We start from the raw sequence: 22,284 nt of genomic DNA, 5'->3' as shown, positions 1-22,284 counted from the left end.
TTGTTTCTTTCTTTGAAATGTGTGTTAGGTTCAGGGTCGCGGTCAGCTCAGGTTCCATCGCCCTAGAGCTTGTTTGTATCTGTGCTTGTCATTTTTGTGATCCCCTGCCATTGGGATCATGACAGTACCCCCTGACAACCCCAGCTGGACACAGACATTGATTTCCAATCTAATACTGGGTTATGGACTTGTAGCCATGGCAACCCCAACACGACCACATCATGCAGATTATGCAACACCAGAAAGCGAATATCCTCCTGGTGCGCAGGAGCCATGCACATGGTCAGCTGGGTCCAATACTGAGGCTTATTCTTGGCCAAAGGCGTAGCATCAATTCCTCTCAATGGAATAGGACACTGCAAGGGCTCCAAGACAAACCCACAGCGCCTAGCAAACTCCAAGTCCATCAAATTCAGGGCAGCGCCTGAATCCACAAATGCCATGACAGAATAGGAAGACAAAGGGCAGATCAAAGTAACGGACAAAAGAAATTTCGACTGTACCGTACCAATGGTGGCAGACCTAGCGAACCGCTTAGTGCGCTTAGGACAATCGGAGATAGCATGAGTGGAATCACCACAGTAGAAACACAGCCCATTCTCACGTCTGTGTTCGTGCCTTTCAGCTCTGGTTAAAGTCCTATCACACTGCATAGGCTCAGGTTTATGCTCAGATAATACCGCCAAATGGTGCACAGATTTACGCTCGCGCAAGCGTCGACCGATCTGAATGGCCAAAGACAGACTCATTCAGACCAGCAGGCATAGGAAATCCCACCATGACATCCTTAAGGGCTTTAGAGAGACCCTTTCTGAAAATAGCTGCCAGCGCACATTCATTCCATTGAGTGAGCACGGACCACTTTCTAAACTTCTGACAATAAATCTTTATCTCATCCTGACCCTGACACAGAGCCAGCAAATTTTTCTCTGCCTGATCCACTGAATTAGGTTCGTCGTACAGCAATCCGAGCGCCAGAAAAAACGCATCAATATTACATAATGCAGGATCTCCTGGCGCAAGGGAAAATGCCCAGACTTGAGGGTCGCCACGTAATAAAGAAATAATAATTTTAACTTGTTGAACTGGGTCACCAGAGGAGCGGGGTTTCAAAGCCAGAAATAGTTTACAATTATTTTTAAAATTCAAAAACTTAGCTCTATCTCCAAAAAACAACTCAGGAATAGGAATTTTAGGTTCTAACATAGGATTCTGAACCACTAAATCTTGAATGTTCTGTACTCTTATAGTGAGATTATCCATCAAAGAGGACAGACCCTGAATGTCCATGTCCACACCTGTGTTCTGAACCACCCTGATGTATAGGGGAAAAGAAAGACAGAACACAGTGCAAAGAAAAAAAAATGGTCTCAGAACTTCTCTTTTCCCTCTATTGAGAAGCATTAGTACTTTGGGCCTCCAGTACTGTTATGAACAGGTAATTCAGAACCACAATGGACCTTGAAGTTCTGAGCATACAAAGTGACCTGACATTTACCAAAAACATATGACGAGCTCTGAGACGTGGAAACTCTGCTGACCGCAATCCCTAATCCTATCACACCACACTAGAGGTAGCCGTGGATTGCGCCTAACGCTCCCTATGCAACTCGGCACAGCCTGAGAAACTAACTAGCCCTGAAGATAGAAAAATAAGCCTACCTTGCCTCAGAGAAATTCCCCAAAGGATAAGGCAGCCCCCCACATATAATGACTGTGAGTAAAGATGAAATACAAGCACAGAGATGAAATAGATTTAGCAAAGTGAGGCCCGACTTACTGAATAGACCGAGGATAGGAAAGATAGCTTTGCGGTCAACACAAAAACCTACAAACAACCACGCAGAGGGGCAAAAAGACCCTCCGCACCGACTAACGGTACGGAGGTGCTCCCTCTGCGTCTCAGAGCTTCCAGCAAGCAAGAAAAACCAATATAGCAAGCTGGACAGAAAATATAGCAAACAAAAATAACATAAGCAGAACTTAGCTTATGCAGGATAGACAGGCCACAGGAACGATCCAGGAGGAAGCAAGACCAATACTAGAACATTGACTGGAGGCCAGGATCAAAGCACCAGGTGGAGTTAAATAGAGCAGCACCTAACGACTTAACCTCATTACCTGAGGAAGGAAACTCAGAAGCCGCAGTACCACTCTCATCCACCAAAGGAAGCTTATAGACAGAACCAGCCGCAGTACCACTCATGACCACAGGAGGGAGCTTGGCCACAGAATTCACAACACTGGTAGTATTATTTCATGGAATAATCCTTTCACGGGAAAAATATAATGGCCAGCGTATAGCCATTAAATATATCATATTTCTACTGCAGTGCTAAAAACAATGGTACAACTGCAATTTATTTCTTTTGCTGACAAATAATGTGACCGCTTTTTCACAAGAGGTAATGGTTTTCATCTAACAACATGGGAGCAAAGATCGAAAATCACACCAAGTAATATAGGGCACGCTTATTGCAGCACTAAAAGAAGTAAAGAACCCTGGTCGTACTATATTAAGTTACATAAAATGTGGTAGAAATACATGTATACTCTTTTGCGTCCTCTATTGCCCAGGAGCTGTGGTATGATCAGACCATGTCCCTGTACGGTCAGACACGGCCATTACACAGTACACAGCAGGGGCACATTTATAAGATTATCTCAGAAAAAAATGCTTTTATGGTTCAAATCTGTACGAAAAAAAAATTAAGTAGCACGTGCACAAAACCATTTTTTTTTCAGGGTAAAAGTACGTGAATAAAATGGCAAAAAACAGTGTGTGAATATGCCCTATCTCTCATATATGCCTGCATTCCATTTTTATCTTCATAATCGGATGCCAGTATTAAACTGATCATGTAATCATTCAAAGCCAATGGATAAGCAAGATCCTTTGTCACTTCCAAAGTCATTATAGACCCATAATGAGCCTGACAATGCATAATAAGAGACCTAACAAATTAAACCTTTATTCAGAACTGACTATTTTAGCCAAAGGAAGGCATAACAATCCCCACCCCACCCACTCAGAAAAAAAAGTACTGACCTCAGAAAGCAGGTGGATAATTTATTTGTATTAATTACATGCTATTCACTATATTAGTGACAATTAGCAATGCTAGCAGTCATTATATAATTACCTAGCTCATTTTCGAATGCTGTGCCATTACCATTTGTTGGGGTAAGGCATTTCAAGGTTGACTACACTTACTGTAAAGAAACCTTTCCTATATTAATCTAATAACAATGCTTTATTTACAAGTTAAAAAATTGTATTTTTGTTTGTAAAGTATTTGTAATGAATAAATCATGCAGGAACATTGGCAGACTTCTTTATAACAAATTGATAAATTAGTAGTGTGATGTGTAGTCTTGGCAAATCACATGATTCTAAAAGTCATTAAGCTTAAGCATGTGGTGCTGTTATCAAAAGTTGTCCTCAAAGTTCGTACTTGCTAGATAATCAATGCTGAGAGATGAAAGCAGCAAAAGGATGGAATGCTGTATACACATGTTAGAACCAATTGAAGTAACAAATGCAAGCAAATAATCATTGGTGCACGAGTGATAAAACAACATAAAAGGCAGGTTTTACCTGCAGAACGAGCTGCTGCCAGGCAGTGGTTAGCGGCTGCCCATTACCAATGTTGCACATGCTCATTCTTTCAGAGGGCACATTGGCACGCTCAAGTTGAAGGGACACATTACGACGTTCTTCTTCTAAAGCTCGGGTCAATCTCTCAAAGCGGGCTTCTTGCTCTTTCACAGAGGCCAGGATACTGGCAGCAGACCTTATGTCATAGTCATCCATAACTGTTTGTGAAAGAAGTCTTGCTGGTAACTGCTAAAGAAGGTTTAAGGAAAAGGTGGAAAATTAGAAAACTGTTATCGGCTGCTCAGAGAACTGGGAGCATGTACACAAATCACTCACAGAGATCATTGAACATGCAATGTGATTATTTATTGTACAGGATGAACGTATTGATGTGCTGTGGTGGTGAGATATTCAGGTTTCCGTGAACAGATTTCGCTATTTTGTGGCCTTTTGCCTCTATAAAATAGCAATGCATTTTATACCTAACCTCTTTTAACATAAATGTGTTCTCTCCAACATTATTACAGAAAACACAGGCAGCAATCTTTATAAAATACTTAAAAACACAATTGCCATTGGCTTGCATTAACCAGCCGCTACTACTTTAAGGAGTAAAACAGTCTCTTGGGGAAATACGAAGCCCTTCAGGAGAAAAATAAGCTTCTATTTGACATTAAATTTTCATGCATATTCCAAAATCATTTGCATTGTGCAAATAACAATGTAAAGTTAAAGAACATAAAGATAATAGGTTTTTTGGAAGCAGAGTCTACTCTTTGAAGATCTCATCAATTTGACAACATTAAGGTAAGCTATCAATCTTTGCAACGAAGCAGAAATGCTAGAGAACTTGTGATCCTCAAACTAGTAGGCATTTGGAGCATGTATTCGCTGTGCTGTGGGGTTTTATGGCTCTGAAAATCAAATCAGGGACAGCAAAGGGAAGCAAAGAACATGTTTATTTTTAATGGGCAATGCTGAATGCTTTTCCTTTAAATTCCAGCATACAAGATTGTGTCGGGTATTCGCATGACTGGTATTTGGAGAGTATGAAGAGGCCTGCATGCACATGCGCCAGTCACAATACTGAATGGCGCCTATATGAACAAACAAAAGACAGTGGAGACCTTTAAAGCTGTGCTGGATTTGTTGAATTTTCCATCCATACTGTGGTTAATTAGTGGAAATATCAGACTAGATTTTGCAATAACACAACTATTATGATGTATAAACAGATATGAACATAACAGTGGAGATGGAGTATGAAGAAAGAACGCACTTTCTTTTCACCTGTTCAGCAGAAATTAGGTCATGTGTTACATACAACATGATAGGGTTATTCATTTTACTTTATTTAATAAGATAAAAACAAATGCATACTTTTTTTTATATAAACTCATGGCTACGTTAAGCAATAACATGCTGGTACACAAAATAATCAGCAATGCCTAAAATGTGTCATATTTATATATTTTTATGGTTAGACAATTTTCATTTCACAACTAGTTAGAGCAAAGCTATTAGCATTTCTCGTAGGAAAGCATAACTATAACATTTTCCAAGACAGTGTTAATTACTAAATGTGATTAGTGCAGCTTCCATGAAATTAAACTTCTAATCATCTGCAAGTAAAATAAATATGTCTGCTACACTCAGGCTCCATAACAGCTTTATAAGTCGAATGACAAAGTTTAAAAAGGATTTGCTTCTTTCAATATGCACTGATCAGCCATAATATTAAAACCATTAATACTGTCAAAGTTCCCCAAATTCCACTTAAATAACAGTGAAACATTGAGGAATTTAGGACCCCAAAAGAGTTCTGTAAAAAAAAAGTTATTTAAACGGTTGTCTCATGTACAAAGTAGATTTTAATCAACAGATCTTGGAATAAGTTCCACAACTGGATATGAAAAATAAAATGTTCCTAATCTTATAAATGTGCCCCTGCTATGCACTGTTATGTCCTATGCCTGATCGTGCAGAGCTGCTCCAGTTCATGGTTGGCACTTACCACAGTTCCTGGGCAGGGGGAAGCATAAGTCACTTATGATAAATGAGTATACAGATGAAACAGAAGGGGCTCGCAGCTTAATGTGACATATTCCCTTGCCTGAGGTAACACATATCTATTCCCCAGGTAGCACATATCTCTGCCTGTGGTAACACATCTCTCTTCCTGAGGTAACACATATCTCTGCCTGAGATGACACATATTTCTGCCTGAGGTAACACATTTCCATGTCTGAGGTAATACATATCTCTCTGACTGAGGTATCACATATCTCTGCCTGAGGTAACACATTTCTCTGCCTGAGATAACACATATCTCTGCCTGAGGTAACACATTTCCATGTCTGAGGTAATACATATCTCTCTGACTGAGGTATCACATATCTTTGCCTGAGGTAACACATATCTCTGCCTGAGGTAACACAAATCTCTCTAAGTTAACACAAATCTCTCTGCCTGAGGTAACACATTTCCATGTCTGAGGTAACACATCTCTCTTCCTGAGATAAGACATATCTTTGCCTGAGGTAACACATTTCCATGTCTGAGGTAACACATCTCCCTTCCTGAGGTAAGACATATCTTTGCCTGAGGTAACACATATCTCTGCCAGAGGTAACACGTATCTCTGCAAGAGGTAACACATATCTCTGCAAGAGGTACCACATATCTCTGCAAGAGGTAACACATATCTCTGCAAGAGGTAACACATATCTCTGCAAGAGGTAACACATATCTCTGCATGAGTTAACGCATATCTCTGCCTGAGGTAACACATTTTCCTGTCTGAGGTAACACATCTCTCTGTCTGAGGTAACACATCTCTCTTCCTGAGGTAACACATATCTCTGCCTGAGATGACACATATTTCTGCCTGAGGTAACACATTTCCATGTCTGAGGTAATACATATCTCTCTGACTGAGGTATCATAGTAACATAGTAACATAGTTAGTAAGGCCGAAAAAAGACATTTGTCCATCCAGTTCAGCCTATATTCCATCATAATAAATCCCCAGATCTACGTCCTTCTACAGAACCTAATTGTATGATACAATATTGTTCTGCTCCAGGAAGACATCCAGGCCTCTCTTGAACCCCTCAACTGAGTTCGCCATCACCACCTCCTCAGGCAAGCAATTCCAGATTCTCACTGCCCTAACAGTAAAGAATCCTCTTCTATGTTGGTGGAAAAACCTTCTCTCCTCCAGACACAAAGAATGCCCCCTTGTGCCTGTCACCTTCCTTGGTATAAACAGATCCTCAGCGAGATATTTGTATTGTCCCCTTATATACTTATACATGGTTATTAGATCGCCCCTCAGTCGTCTTTTTTCTAGACTAAATAATCCTAATTTCGCTAATCTATCTGGGTATTGTAGTTCTCCCATCCCCTTTATTAATTTTGTTGCCCTCCTTTGTACTCTCTCTAGTTCCATTATATCCTTCCTGAGCACCGGTGCCCAAAACTGGACACAGTACTCCATGTGCGGTCTAACTAGGGATTTGTACAGAGGCAGTATAATGCTCTCATCATGTGTATCCAGACCTCTTTTAATGCACCCCATGATCCTGTTTGCCTTGGCAGCTGCTGCCTGGCACTGGCTGCTCCAGGTAAGTTTATCATTAACTAGGATCCCCAAGTCCTTCTCCCTGTCAGATTTACCCAGTGGTTTCCCATTCAGTGTGTAATGGTGACATTGATTCCTTCTTCCCATGTGTATAACCTTACATTTATCATTGTTAAACCTCATCTGCCACCTTTCAGCCCAAGTTTCCAACTTATCCAGATCCATCTGTAGCAGAATACTATCTTCTCTTGTATTAACTGCTTTACATAGTTTTGTATCATCTGCAAATATCGATATTTTACTGTGTAAACCTTCTACCAGATCATTAATGAATATGTTGAAGAGAACAGGTCCCAATACTGACCCCTGCGGTACCCCACTGGTCACAGCGACCCAGTTAGAGACTATACCATTTATAACCACCCTCTGCTTTCTATCACTAAGCCAGTTACTAACCCATTTACACACAATTTCCCCCAGACCAAGCATTCTCATTTTGTGTACCAACCTCTTGTGCGGCACGGTATCAAACGCTTTGGAAAAATCGAGATATACCACGTCCAATGACTCACCGTGGTCCAGCCTATAGCTTACCTCTTCATAAAAACTGATTAGATTGGTTTGACAGGAGCGATTTCTCATAAACCCATGCTGATATGGAGTTAAACAGTTATTCTCATTGAGATAATCCAGAATAACATCCCTCAGAAACCCTTCAAATATTTTACCAACAATAGAGGTTAGACTTACTGGCCTATAATTTCCAGGTTCACTTTTAGAGCCCTTTTTGAATATTGGCACCACATTTGCTATGCGCCAATCCTGCGGAACAGACCCTGTCGCTATAGAGTCCCTAAAAATAAGAAATAATGGTTTATCTATTACATTACTTAGTTCTCTTAGTACTCGTGGGTGTATGCCATCCGGACCCGGAGATTTATCTATTTTAATCTTATTTAGCCGGTTTCGCACCTCTTCTTGGGTTAGATTGGTGACCCTTAGTATAGGGTTTTCATTGTTTCTTGGGATTTCACCTAGCATTTCATTTTCCACCGTGAATACCGTGGAGAAGAAGGTGTTTAATATGTTAGCTTTTTCCTCATCATCTACAACCATTCTTTCCTCACTATTTTTTAAGGGGCCTACATTTTCAGTTTTTATTCTTTTACTATTGATATAGTTGAAGAACAGTTTGGGATTAGTTTTACTCTCCTTAGCAATGTGCTTCTCTGTTTCCTTTTTGGCAGCTTTAATTAGTTTTTTAGATAAAGTATTTTTCTCCCTATAGTTTTTTAGAGCTTCAATGGTGCCATCCTGCTTTAGTAGTGCAAATGCTTTCTTTTTACTGTTAATTGCCTGTCTTACTTCTTTGTTTAGCCACATTGGGTTTTTCCTATTTCTAGTCCTTTTATTCCCACAAGGTATAAACCGCTTACACTGCCTATTTAGGATGTTCTTAAACATTTCCCATTTATTATCTGTATTATTAGTTCTGAGGATATTGTCCCAGTCTACCAGATTAAGGGCATCTCTAAGCTGGTCAAACTTTGCCTTCCTAAAGTTCAGTGTTTTTGTGACTCCCTGACAAGTCCCCCTAGTGAAAGACAGGTGAAACTGTACAATATTGTGGTCGCTATTTCCTAGGTATCACATATCTCTGCCTGAGGTAACACATTTCTCTGCCTGAGATAACACATATCTCTGCCTGAGGTAACACATTTCCATGTCTGAGGTAATACATATCTCTCTGACTGAGGTATCACATATCTTTGCCTGAGGTAACACATATCTCTGCCTGAGGTAACACAAATCTCTCTAAGTTAACACAAATCTCTCTGCCTGAGGTAACACATTTCCATGTCTGAGGTAACATCTCTCTTCCTGAGATAAGACATATCTTTGCCTGAGGTAACACATTTCCATGTCTGAGGTAACACATCTCTCTTCCTGAGATAATACATATCTTTGCCTGAGGTAACACATTTCCATGTCTGAGGTAACACATCTCCCTTCCTGAGGTAAGACATATCTTTGCCTGAGGTAACACATATCTCTGCCAGAGGTAACACGTATCTCTGCAAGAGGTAACACATATCTCTGCAAGAGGTACCACATATCTCTGCAAGAGGTAACACATATCTCTGCAAGAGGTAACACATATCTCTGCAAGAGGTAACACATATCTCTGCATGAGTTAACGCATATCTCTGCCTGAGGTAACACATTTTCCTGTCTGAGGTAACACATCTCTCTGTCTGAGGTAACACATCTCTCTTCCTGAGGTAACACATATCTCTGCCTGAGATGACACATATCTCTACCTGAGGTAACACATTTCCATGTCTGAGGTAACACATATCACTCTGAGTGAGGTAACACATTTCTCTGCCTGAGATAACACATATTTCTGCCTGAGGTAACACATTTCCATGTCTGAGGTAATACATATCTCTCTGACTGAGGTATCACATATCTCTGCCTGAGGTAACACATTTCTCTGCCTGAGATAACACATATCTCTGCCTGAGGTAACACATTTCCATGTCTGAGGTAATACATATCTCTCTGACTGAGGTATCACATATCTTTGCCTGAGGTAACACATATCTCTGCCTGAGGTAACACAAATCTCTCTAAGTTAACACAAATCTCTCTGCCTGAGGTAACACATTTCCATGTCTGAGGTAACACATCTCTCTTCCTGAGATAAGACATATCTTTGCCTGAGGTAACACATTTCCATGTCTGAGGTAACACATCTCCCTTCCTGAGGTAAGACATATCTTTGCCTGAGGTAACACATATCTCTGCCAGAGGTAAAGGTACTGTCACACTAGACGATATCGCTAGCGATCCGTGACGTTGCAGCGTCCTCGCTAGCGATATCGTCCGGTGTGACAGGCAGCAGCGATCAGGCCCCTGCTGGGAGATCGCTGGTCGGGGAAGAAAGTCCAGAACTTTATTTCGTCGCTGGACTCCCCGCAGACATCGCTGAATCGGCGTGTGTGACACCGATTCAGCGATGTCTTCACTGGTAACCAGGGTAAACATCGGGTAACTAAGCGCAGGGCCGCGCTTAGTAACCCGATGTTTACCCTGGTTACCAGCGTAAAAAAACAAACACTACATACTTACATTCAGCTGTCTGTCCCTTGCCGTCTGGTTCCTGCCTTGACTGCTGGCCGTAAAGTGAAAGCAGAGCACAGCCACAGCGGTGAGTCACCGCTGTGTGACTCACCGCTGTGCTGTGCTTTCACTTTCACTTTGCGGCCAGCAGTCAGTGCAGGAACCAGACGGCAAGGGACAGACAGCTGAATGTAAGTATGTACTGTTTGTTTTTTTACGCTGGTAACCAGGGTAAACATCGGGTTACTAAGCGCGGCCCTGCGCTTAGTTACCCGATGTTTACCCTGGTTACCGGGGACCTCGGGATCGTTGGTCGCTGGAGAGCGGTCTGTGTGACAGCTCTCCAGCGACCAAACAGCGACGCTGCAGCGATCCGGATCGTTGTCGGTATCGCTGCAGCGTCGCTAAGTGTGACGGTACCTTTACACGTATCTCTGCAAGAGGTAACACATATCTCTGCAAGAGGTACCACATATCTCTGCAAGAGGTAACACATATCTCTGCAAGAGGTAACACATATCTCTGCAAGAGGTAACACATATCTCTGCATGAGTTAACGCATATCTCTGCCTGAGGTAACACATTTTCCTGTCTGAGGTAACACATCTCTCTTCCTGAGGTCACATCTCTCTGCCTGAGGTCACACATCTCTCTGCCTGTTTTATCACAGAAGTGAGTGTTTCTGCCTCTTCTCCAGCCCTCTGAGCTCATCATAATTCTTCTGTTTATGCCATCTCTCTGAAGTAATCGTATATAAAATTGTGGAATATGACCTACAATCTTGACATACAGTACAGTTAAGCCTTTTTGCGGGAAGGTGTTAATAGGAGGACACAAAATTTCCTAGCTTTGAAAATCTTCTGTCCTAGTCATCTATCCATCATAATTTAGCACTTGTCAAAGTCTCTCAAATTCTCACTTGCCGATCTGCTAAGCTTCCAGAACATCAAACTCAAAACTGACTTTTTATTTGCTTGTAATATATCCCACCCTGTAACGTATACCAATGTAAAGAGATAATCAATGTTATTTATTTCACCTGGCTGTGGTTTTAATGTTATGGCAGACCAGTTTATATTATTGAGTGAAGTTGTTAAAGGTTACCATGTCCCCAAGCACTAAGGGGTCATGTCCCCAAAGTGTCATGTCCCCAAGCACTAGTAAACCGGCTGTCAGTCATTGCTGGTGAGTCGTTATAGCTGACGCTCACTATGTACTGAGCAGTGACTGAAGTCGTACCGGACGCACCTCAATAACTGAAAGCCAAAGCCTGCCGGGAAAATAATTTCCTCCTGGTAGTCATGTTCTCTGTGCGGCTGCCGCACAGGTTTAGAATGCTATTAATCTGCAGAGTAACCCCATACCTGTGGGTTAAGGGTATGTGCACACGTTGCGGATTCTCTGCGGATCCGCCGCGTTTTTTGAGGTGCAGAAACGCTGCAGCTCAGCAATTGATTTATAGTATAATGTAAATCAATGAGAAAAAAAATGCTGTGCACACTTTGCGGAAAATCCGCTGCGGAAACGCTGCGGTTTAAAAGAAGTAGCATGTGACTTCTTTTTTGTGAATCTGCAGTGTTTTTGTACCCATTCCATTATAGAAAACCGCAGGGTAAAAAACACAGCAAATCCGCAAGAAAACCGCAGCACAAATGCACAAAAAATGCTGCGGAACCGCACAAAAAAACGCGACAAATTCGCAGGTGCGTTTTCTGCCAGAAGAGGCAGAATCCGCACCAGAAATTCCTAAGCCTAATCCGCAACGTGTGCACATAGCCTTATAATGTTTGGGGACATGAAAGGTTCCCTTTAAATATTTACTAATCTCTGAGCTGTACACGGTGTTAAAAGACATGATAACAACTAACAGGAACATCATGATGCTCCTTCTAAATCTGCCTAATCATGCAGTTAGACATGCCATCAATTTCACTGCACTTATAGGCAGATTTATTATCTTAAAGCCCAGAGAAGCTGGATTACAAACCTTGTAGCAGCCATATTGGTTGGCACATAGATTTCCCTAAAATTGATATGACTAGATAATTGACTAAGTAAACGTTTTAATAACTTGTCAGATATTGTCAGTCAATACAGGATTTACATGTGTTTTTCTTTTTATTCTCTGGCGTTGAGATGTATGGCACTGATAATATGGCTTTAAATAGCAATTTTGTTCTGTTCTAAAGATCTAATTATTGGGCTAATGGGGGTTTAAATATGACATGCTGATGTCCAAGTTTCAGGATTAGGCCGGTGTCACACTTACGAGTGCAATGTGAAAAACTCGCGCGAGTCTCTGGCATCAGGACCCGGTACTCGGGCATGTATTTCTATGCAGCCACACACTTCGGTCCCGAGTGCCGGCGGCAGTGCCGGATATTGACGCGAGAGACTCGCACTATTTTCTCGCATTGCACTCGCAAGTGTGACACTGGCCTTATACGGGTCTCTCTAGAGGCCGCATTCCTCTCTGCATATTGATGGCAGGTGTATAATGAATTCTAAAGTCAAATGGAATAAAGAAGGCACTTCACAGTTCACGAGAATGAAAACATAATAAATATTTTTAGAAGAGCCAAGGAAAAAGCGCAATGCAAAAGTAAAGAAAGCATGCAGAGGGGAGAAAAAGGCAATACACACCTAGCCGAATGTTAGGATCTTTTAGAGACGCTCAGACATCACCCGCTACGACTACAGAAAGAACAGCGGCAGCCTGAAGCAGAATCAGCTACAACAAAGAAAGGAAGGACAGGAAAGGTTAGTCAGAAAAATTACAGACGGCTTTTCTGATGTCTTAATAATCATTGCTAACCCCTGAACCCCTAACTGCTCTGCTGCACATTTTATAAATCGGCTGGTTAAAAAAAAAGGAAGAAAGAAAATATGGGCCTCCAGTTTTAATAAATTAACAGGCATATTGTAACCAATTTTCCATAAGTTATTTACATTGGAATCATCAATGAAGCCTAAAGTCAATCAACTAATAGTGAGCACTAACGGTATACAGTATATCATCACCTTCAGAGCTGTATTCACTGCACAGTGAGAGAGCTACCTGGGTTCTAGAAGTCTATCCATAGGAGCCAAATAATTATAATTAGAAAACGCCCCAACAGAGGATCCGTGCAGTATAAATTGTACATGGGACTAAGAGAGATATTGATTTTAATTATGGCAAAACTTGTAGTCAGTGTTCTTTACATATCATTGTCTAAGAATTCAATATATATATTCCCAACAAGGACCCATCTGATTTACATATTTGTGCTGTCTTTCAACAAAGGCCATGATTGTTAAAAGTGTGTCATTAATAGACAGCCAAAGCCATGGGCAAAATGGATCACAGAAACCACGTGTTGGCATAGAAGAGATAAAACAACCACAGCTGGCATCAAGTGCCAGGAAAGGAACGCAGTGCTCACAGTGTTCTGAGATTAATGTCTTCCCCTACAGATGGAATGTAACACTAAGCCTCTTGTAATGTTACAAATGCTTATTTTGTGAAAAGAAACTCATTTTTACAAATAAATATAGCGATCAGACATTAGTATTCCCTGAACCCAATAGAGGCTTGATCTTATATTCTCTCTATATCTCCATCAGCAGCACTAAAGTCAATATAAACTGTGCATGCAAATGTGTCTTCAAGTCACTGAATTATTCAAGAGGGGCTGCTTTGCTTTCATTAGGGGTCATGCAGCTGTGAAAGCAGCCAAATCACCAGTGACTCTTGACAAGTGACCTGATACAATAAAATAGGCAGTGAACCTCCTGTGAGTGACCACTTAAAGAAGAAGTCTCATAACAATTTTTATTATGTAATATGTCCTATATATATATAATAGTCTGGAAATGTATTAAAATACTTACCAATTGCCATCTTCCCTTGTCCATCACCTCTCCAGTCAGGGACGTATTTGTCCCTAGGCACTTGAGGGCACGTGCCTAGGGCGGGACGATGCGGGGGGCGGCACCTGAGCAAGTTTTTTTTTATATTTAAGTCCTGGGTCAACTCCCGACCGACCCCCAAATGAGGGGGGAGATGAGCCATGCATACAAGATGAAAGGGGGGCATTATACAGTATTGAGCATCATGTGTGGCCATTACACAGTATTGAGTATCATGTGTGGCCATTATACAGTATGGAGCATCATGTGTGGCCATTATACAGTATGGAGCATCATGTGTGGCCATTATACAGTATTGAGCATCATGTGTGACGATTATACCATTATACAGTATGGAGCACTGGGGTTATTATACAGTATGGAGAACTGTTTGCGGCCATTATACAGTATGGAGCATCATGTGTGGTGGCCGTTATACAGCATTGAGCATCATATGTGACCATTATACAGTATTGAGCATCATGTGTGACGATTATACCATTATACAGTATGGAGCACTGTGTGGCCATATTTTTGTTTATAATTATTGTTTAGGAAACAGTGTAATCAGCAGTGCTAAATGGATGTGGTTGGGACGTGGATATGGGTGTGACTAGTTGTGAAATGGGTGTGGTCAGAGGCGTGGCCTAAAATTTGCTGCGGCGCACTACGCACGCCGCAAACTTTACACCTCTTTCCCTTGTTCAAAAGTTGGCAGGTGTGGTACCGCATTTGCCAGATCACGGCAAGTGCCGCAAATCCCATAAGGAATGAATGAGGGAATGAGGCCAAACGCAGTGTTGCTGTAAGTGATCTGTTACGCGGCAGATGCAGAGAAACTGCCCGATCTGCTGCAAAAGGCAACTTTCACACCAGAGATTCTTGCCAAAGTCACTGCTGATAGTGTCATACTCACCAAAGGGGGAGGCAGCACTAAAAGTGCCTAGGGCAGCAGAAACTCTAAATACGGCCCTGTCTCCGGTCCTCTTCTGACCCATGTGACCTGAGATCCTTCTAGCCAGCTCTCACCAGAAGTTGCTTTCTCAATGTACCGTAAGTTTATGGAGCCTTGTTCTGAGTCTCATAGACTTGCACTAGGAAATCATCTACCTAGCCATATAGTAAACGCTGTGAGCCTGCAAAGCCGCAGAGCAGTCACATGGAACTGATGTGGTCCTGGAAACTGCAGAGGACCATGATTGGTAAATATTACATATACTCTTAAAGGTAATCTGTCAGCAGGTTTTTGCTATATACTCAGAGTAGCATAATATAGGCCAAGCAAGCCTAAGTCCAGCAATGTATCACTTACTGGACTGCTTGGTGAAATGTTGATAGAATCTTTTTTTGTCTAGTGTAGATGCAGCAGAGCTATGAGTTCTCAGCTTTGTGTATAACCTCACAAATGCCCTGACTGGCAGCTTCCCGTCTACCCCATGAATTGTCACACATATTAGCTTGACTAGTGTGCACGTGAGCTATAGTCTGGCAGAGTCAATCTCCTGCTGATAAAATACTGATTGTATTGAAACTACAACACACAGCTTGATAAGTGACACAAACCAGGCTCCTGTGCCCTATATTATGCTGCTATAAGATTAAAAAGCAATAACCTGCTCACCAGAGGTCTTTTCAAAAAGATAGTGTTTTAGAGAGAATTCTTTACAAAGCCTACACTACTTCATTTTTTTGTAAAGTGACAGACTCAAAGTCTGAATCCAACAAGCTCCTTTTATAACCAATGAGGTCCATAAAGCAGTTTGTTTCCATGATGTGACATCTGTTCCCTGCATAAATTCTCTTGTTCGTTCCTTTACAATGGGGCAGAAAAGTTGAGTTCCTAATACTAATGTGAAGCTAGCCTAAAACTTCAGCACTTTACCTATGCCCTGGGTTGTGTGGGGTAGAAATTAGATTCATTAAATTTCCCATTTGCGACTTTTTTTGTTAAGCTTTAAAAAGTTGCATTTTATAAAACTGTCTAAATCCTTACCAAGCACAACACCACTCTCACTTTTCATTTCACTTTTACAAACGGACTATCTAAATTGATAAAAAAAATATGTTGAATAGCAGATAAGTGACCAATAATATGCCAAAAAAGTGATGGATTCTTGTTCTCTCGAGTTTTTTTTTTTGTTTGTTTATAGAGAGACCAAAATAACAATGTGAAGCATGAGAAGAAAATGGACGCACAGCAGACAGGACTTTCTGTGATTTTTTTTCAATTGGCAGTCACCCAAACAGAAAGAATCAGAATTTGGAGTTTTGCTTGAAAACGTTGATATGCCCCCTCATTAGCAACCATACCGCTGGGCAGCAATCTTTAAAAAGTTGACAATTTCAGTATAATTCCTACAGGGTTCAGACTGTTCTTTTATGTCTGCTTTTCGTGTGGACAGCTGTGACGGTATGAAGCCTTTCTCAAATGCCTAACAATGCGCCAGGTTGCTTTTTTCACAGTTGACACCGAGGTTATGGAAATGCAGACAGGAGATCAGCCTGAAGCAGGTCACAAACACCTCCTTGGGAAATAACTGACTTTCTTCGAATGGTACAGCGGAAATGTCATTACAGAAAACTATTTGCTAAGAGCTTGTTTGTGAGGAATGTGCCTTATAAATTCTTTATGTCATTCCATCTGTAGAAATAACTTTTAAAGGGAATCTGTCACCAGTTTTGCCACCTAATCTGAGAACATAATGATATAGGGCAGAGACTACTGTCGTTTCAATAAAATGAGTGTTTTATCAGGAGATTATCATTAGAGGACAAGTAAACATGCTGCCTTGTAGTCCTCCTTCACGAGCTCTGTATAAACTCGCCCCAACCACTGATAGGCAGCTTTCTGCCTATGCACAGTATATGCATAAAGGTATCAGTCAGTGGTGTGGGCAGTAGAGTGCAACGGAACTGTAACAACCCTGCTGGCATCACTGCATGGCCTCCCATCCCCCACCTGCATTACACTCAAACTCACTTACTTCTCTGGGCCTTGTTGTGACTTCTCTCTGCTGCCAGCTCCATGCTGTCTGCCTCATGTCTGCTGCTTGCTCTGTGCATGCTCTGTCTGTGTGCATAGGGGGGCCGCGCCAGCAACTCCTGTGTCTTATTGAGACTGTGTGCACCTTGCTAAGGTGTCCCTGGCCAATCACCATGAGGCTTCCTGTGTTTAAGACATCCCCACCCATTGGTGGGGGCCTGTGCAACTTACTCCTTCAGTCAGTTCTTAGCTGCTGGGGTGCCAGGCCATGCCTCTGTGACTCTTGTGTTCCGCCACCCAGGGGGGTGTTGTACCCTGGTCTGTGTCCTGTGTAGCCACCCAGTGGGGCTTAGTACCCTAGCCTATGTCCTTGTGTAGCCACCCAGCGGGGCTTCGTACCCTGGCCTATGTCCGCCACCCAGAGGGGCGTCGTACCCTGGCTTGTGTCCATATCTCTGTTCCTTGTTTCATTCCTGACTCTGTCTTAGTCTAGTCCTGTTCCTGTGTTCGTTTATATCCCTGTCTTGATTTCCTTTCCCTGCTGTGCATTCTCTGTGTCTTGCTTTGCTCTGCTCTCAGCTCTGCACTCTGTGGCTTTGCTCTCAGCTCTGCTCTCAGTAACCTAGCTCTGCACTCTGACCTTGATCTGCACTCTGTGGCTTCGCTCTGCGGCTGTGCTCCTTGCAGTTCTACCTGGCTCCGATCTTTGCGGTTCTACTTCTCCTGCTCTTGGCTCCGCCTCCTGCAGCTCTACACTTGGCTCCGCCTCCTGTGTTTCTGCACCTGGCTCCGCCTCCAGCTCTTGGCTCCGCCTCCTGCGTTTCTGCACTTGGCTCCGCCTCCTGCATTTCCACGCTTGGCTCCACCTCCTGCTTTTGGCTCCTCTTCCAGCATCTCTGTTATTGGCTCTAGCTCCTGTTCTTTCGCTCTGCATCCGCTCTTGCGGTCTTCCTCTACCTTTTCTTAAGTCCTCCTGTCTGAACAGGTTCTTACCTGTTTTACATGCCTGTCTGCAGACCGGTCCCTACCGGTTCTTCCAGTGTACCAGCCTTGTCCGCCTGTCCTGCCAGAGAGCCAGCTGTACCTGCCTACCAGAGAGCCAGCCGTGCCCGCCTGTCTGCCAAAGTGCCAGCCGTGCCCGCTTGCCTGTCTATGTTCCGTTCCATGGTGGGATCAGCAGCCACAGCCAGACACCTGTTGTGAATTCTGTGGCAGAGTTCACTCCTGTGGTCACAAGTGGTACTTCGGCTGATTCTCTCTGGGATCTTCCGTTTGTGGAGGAAAGTGGTACTGCAGCTTCTGAGTTTCCTCCCTCAGGTGATCTGGTGAGCTCGTTAGCTTCTTCTCTACTTAACTCCACCTGATGCTTTGATCTATGCTTCCTGTCAATGTTTCAGTGTGGGACTTGTTTTTTCCCTGGATCATTCCTGTGGCCTGCTGCTCTGCAAAGCTAAGTTTTGCTTATGTTATTTTGTTGCTATTTTTCTGTCCAGCTTGCATTATTGGTTTTTCTCGCCTACTGGAAGCTCTGAGACGCAGAGGGACCACCTCCGTACCGTTAGTCGGTGCGGAGGGTCATTTTGTCCCCTCTGCGTGGTTTTTTATAGGTTTTTGTGCTGACCGCAAAGTTATCTTCCCTATCCTCGTTCTGTTCAGCTAGTCGGGCCTCACTTTGCTAAATCTGTTTCATCTCTATGTTTGTGTTTTCATCTTACTCACAGTCATTATATGTGGGGGGCTGCCTTTTCCTTTGGGGAATTTCTCTGAGGCAAGGTAGGCTTATTTTTCTATCTTCAGGATTAGCTAGTTTCTCAGGCTGTGACGAGGCGCCTAGGTTCTGGTCAGGAGCGCTCCACGGCTACCTTTAGTGTGGTTTGATAGGCTTAGGGATTGCGGTCTGCAGAGTTCCCACGTCTCAGAGCTCGTTCTATTATTTTGGGTTATTGTCAGTTCACTGTATGTGCTCTGACCTCCATGTCCATTGTGATTCTGAATTGCCTTTCATAACAGTACAGGAAGCCAAAAGTGCTAATGATTCTCAATAGAGGGAAAAAAGAAGTTCTGAGACCATTTTTTTTTCTTTGCACTGTGTTTTGTCTTTTTTTTCCCCTAGACATTTGGGTGGTTCAGGACACAGGTGTAGCAATGGACATTAAAGGTCTGTCTTCATGTGTGGATCAGCTCACGGCAAGAGTTCAAAATATTCAAGATTTTGTGGTCCAGAATTCTTTGCTTGAACCGAGAATTCCTATTCCAGATTTGTTTTTTGGAGATTGGAGCTGTCCTAAGCGCACTAAGCGGTTCGCTAGGTCTGCCACCATTGGTACTGTACAGTCAAAATTTCTTCTGTCCGTTACCTTGATCTGCTCTTTGTCATCATATTCTGTCATGGCATTTGTGGATTCAGGCGCTGCCCTGAATTTGATGGACTTGGAATATGCTAAGCGTTGTGGGTTTTTCTTGGAGCCCTTGCAGTGTCCTATTCCATTGAGAGGAATTGATGCTACGCCTTTGGCCAAGAATAAGCCTCAATACTGGACCCAGCTGACCATGTGCATGGCTCCTGCACATCAGGAGGTTATTCGCTTTCTGGTGTTGCATAATCTGCATGATGTGGTCGTGTTGGGGTTGCCATGGCTACAAGCCCATAATCCAGTATTAGATTGGAAATCCATGTCGATGTCCAGCTGGGGTTGTCAGGGGGTACATGGTGATGTTCCATTTCTGTCAATTTCGTCATCCACTCCTTCTGAGGTCCCAGAGTTCTTGTCTGATTACCGGGATGTATTTAATGAGCCCAAGTCCAATACCCTACCTCCGTATAGGGATTGTGATTGTGCTATCAATTTGATTCCTGGTAGTAAATTCCCAAAAGGTCAACTGTTTAATTTATCCGTGCCTGAGCACACCGCTATGCGCAGTTATGTGAAGGAATCCCTGGAGAAGGGGCATATTCGCCCGTCATCGTCGCCATTAGGAGCAGGGTTCTTTTTTGTAGCCAAGAAGGATGGTTCGCTGAGACCTTGTATAGATTACCGCCTTCTTAATAAGATCACGGTTAAATTTCAGTACCCCTTGCCATTGTTATCTGATCTGTTTGCTCGGATTAAGGGGGCTAGTTGGTTCACAAAGATAGATCTTCGTGGTGCGTATAATCTGGTGCGAATTAAGCAAGGTGATGAATGGAAAACTGCATTTAATACGCCCGAGGGTCATTTTGAGTATCTCGTGATGCCGTTCGGACTTGCCAATGCTCCATCAGTGTTTCAGTCCTTAATGCATGACATCTTCCGAGAGTACCTGGATAAATTCCTGATTGTGTACTTGGATGACATTTTGATCTTCTCGGATGATTGGGAGTCTCATGTGAAGCAGGTCAGAACGGTTTTTCAGGTCCTGCGTGCTAATTCTTTGTTTGTGAAGGGATCAAAGTGTCTCTTTGGTGTGCACAAGGTTTCATTTTTGGGGTTCATCTTTTCCCCTTCTACTATCGAGATGGATCCTGTTAAGGTCCAAGCCATCCATGATTGGACTCAGCCGACATGTCTGAAAAGTCTGCAAAAGTTCCTGGGCTTTGCTAATTTTTATCGTCGCTTCATCTGCAATTTTTCTAGTATTGCTAAACCATTGACCGATTTGACCAAGAAGGGTGCTGATGTGGTCAATTGGTCTTCTGCTGCTGTGGAAGCTTTTCAAGAGTTGAAGCGTCGTTTTTCTTCTGCCCCTGTGTTGTGTCAACCAGATGTTTCTCTTCCGTTCCAGGTCGAGGTTGATGCTTCTGAGATTGGAGCAGGGGCTGTTTTGTCGCAGAGAGGTTCTGGTTGCTCAGTGATGAAACCATGCGCTTTCTTTTCCAGGAAGTTTTCGCCTGCTGAGCGTAATTATGATGTGGGCAACCGAGAGTTGCTGGCCATGAAGTGGGCATTCGAGGAGTGGCGTCATTGGCTTGAAGGAGCTAAGCATCGCGTGGTGGTATTGACTGATCATAAGAACTTGACTTATCTCGAGTCTGCCAAGCGCTTGAATCCTAGACAAGCTCGTTGGTCGTTGTTTTTTGCCCGTTTTGACTTTGTGATTTCGTACCTTCCGGGCTCTAAAAATGTGAAGGCGGATGCTCTGTCTAGGAGTTTTGTACCCGACTCTCCGGGTTTATCTGAGCCAGCGGGTATCCTCAAGGAAGGAGTAATTGTGTCTGCCATCTCCCCTGATTTGCGGCGGGTGCTGCAAAAATTTCAGGCTAATAAACCTGATCGTTGCCCAGCGGAGAAACTGTTTGTCCCTGATAGGTGGACGAATAGAGTTATCTCTGAACTTCATTGTTCGGTGTTGGCTGGTCATCCTGGAATCTTTGGTACCAGAGAGTTAGTGGCTAGATCCTTTTGGTGGCCCTCTCTGTCGCGGGATGTGCGTGCTTTTGTGCAGTCCTGTGGGATTTGTGCTCGGGCTAAGCCCTGCTGTTCTCGTGCCAGTGGGTTGCTTTTGCCCTTGCCGGTCCCGAAGAGGCCTTGGACACATATCTCTATGGATTTTATTTCTGACCTTCCCGTTTCTCAAAAGATGTCAGTCATTTGGGTGGTCTGTGATCGCTTTTCTAAGATGGTCCATCTGGTACCCTTGTCTAAATTGCCTTCCTCCTCTGATTTGGTGCCTTTGTTCTTCCAGCATGTGGTTTGTTTGCATGGCATTCCAGAGAATATTGTTTCTGACAGAGGTTCCCAGTTTGTTTCGAGGTTTTGGCGAGCCTTTTGTGGTAGGATGAGCATTGACTTGTCTTTTTCATCGGCTTTCCATCCTCAGACTAATGGCCAGACCGAGCGAACCAATCAGACCTTGGAAACATATCTGAGGTGCTTTGTTTCTGCTGATCAGGATGACTGGGTGTCCTTTTTGCCTTTGGCTGAGTTCGCCCTTAATAATCGGGCCAGCTCGGCTACCTTGGTTTCACTGTTTTTCTGCAATTCTGGGTTCCATCCTCGTTTCTCTTCTGGACAGGTTGAGTCTTCGGACTGTCCTGGTGTGGATACTGTGGTGGACAGGTTGCAGCAGATTTGGACTCAGGTAGTGGACAATTTGACCTTGTCCCAGGAGAAGGCTCAACTTTTC

General features: G+C 43.1%; 1 protein-coding gene across 16 annotated transcripts in view; it reads right to left on the bottom strand.

Moving 5' to 3' along the window:
- The window catches only part of ARVCF (ARVCF delta catenin family member), a 1,214,127-nt gene that overhangs the window by 348,665 nt on the left and 843,178 nt on the right, over positions 1 to 22,284 (bottom strand). For 10 of the 16 annotated variants that reach the window (XM_069756268.1, XM_069756181.1, XM_069756276.1 and 7 more), the window contains 2 exons: positions 12,951 to 13,038; positions 3,599 to 3,847 (listed from right to left, as the gene is read on the bottom strand). The exons of 3 other annotated variants lie outside the window; for them this stretch is intronic. In XM_069756268.1, coding sequence (XP_069612369.1) covers positions 3,599 to 3,814 — 216 coding nt within the window. In that variant the 5' untranslated portion in view covers positions 3,815 to 3,847; positions 12,951 to 13,038. The remainder of the gene's footprint in view (positions 1 to 3,598; positions 3,848 to 12,950; positions 13,039 to 22,284) is intronic. 3 more of the 16 variants (XM_069756252.1, XM_069756192.1, XM_069756201.1) reach the window with 2 other exon arrangements.

The sequence above is a fragment of the Ranitomeya imitator genome, chromosome 1 (assembly GCF_032444005.1).
Source record: "Ranitomeya imitator isolate aRanImi1 chromosome 1, aRanImi1.pri, whole genome shotgun sequence".
Taxonomy (NCBI): Eukaryota; Metazoa; Chordata; class Amphibia; order Anura; family Dendrobatidae; genus Ranitomeya; species Ranitomeya imitator.
This window is presented reverse-complemented; position numbering and strand designations above follow the sequence as displayed.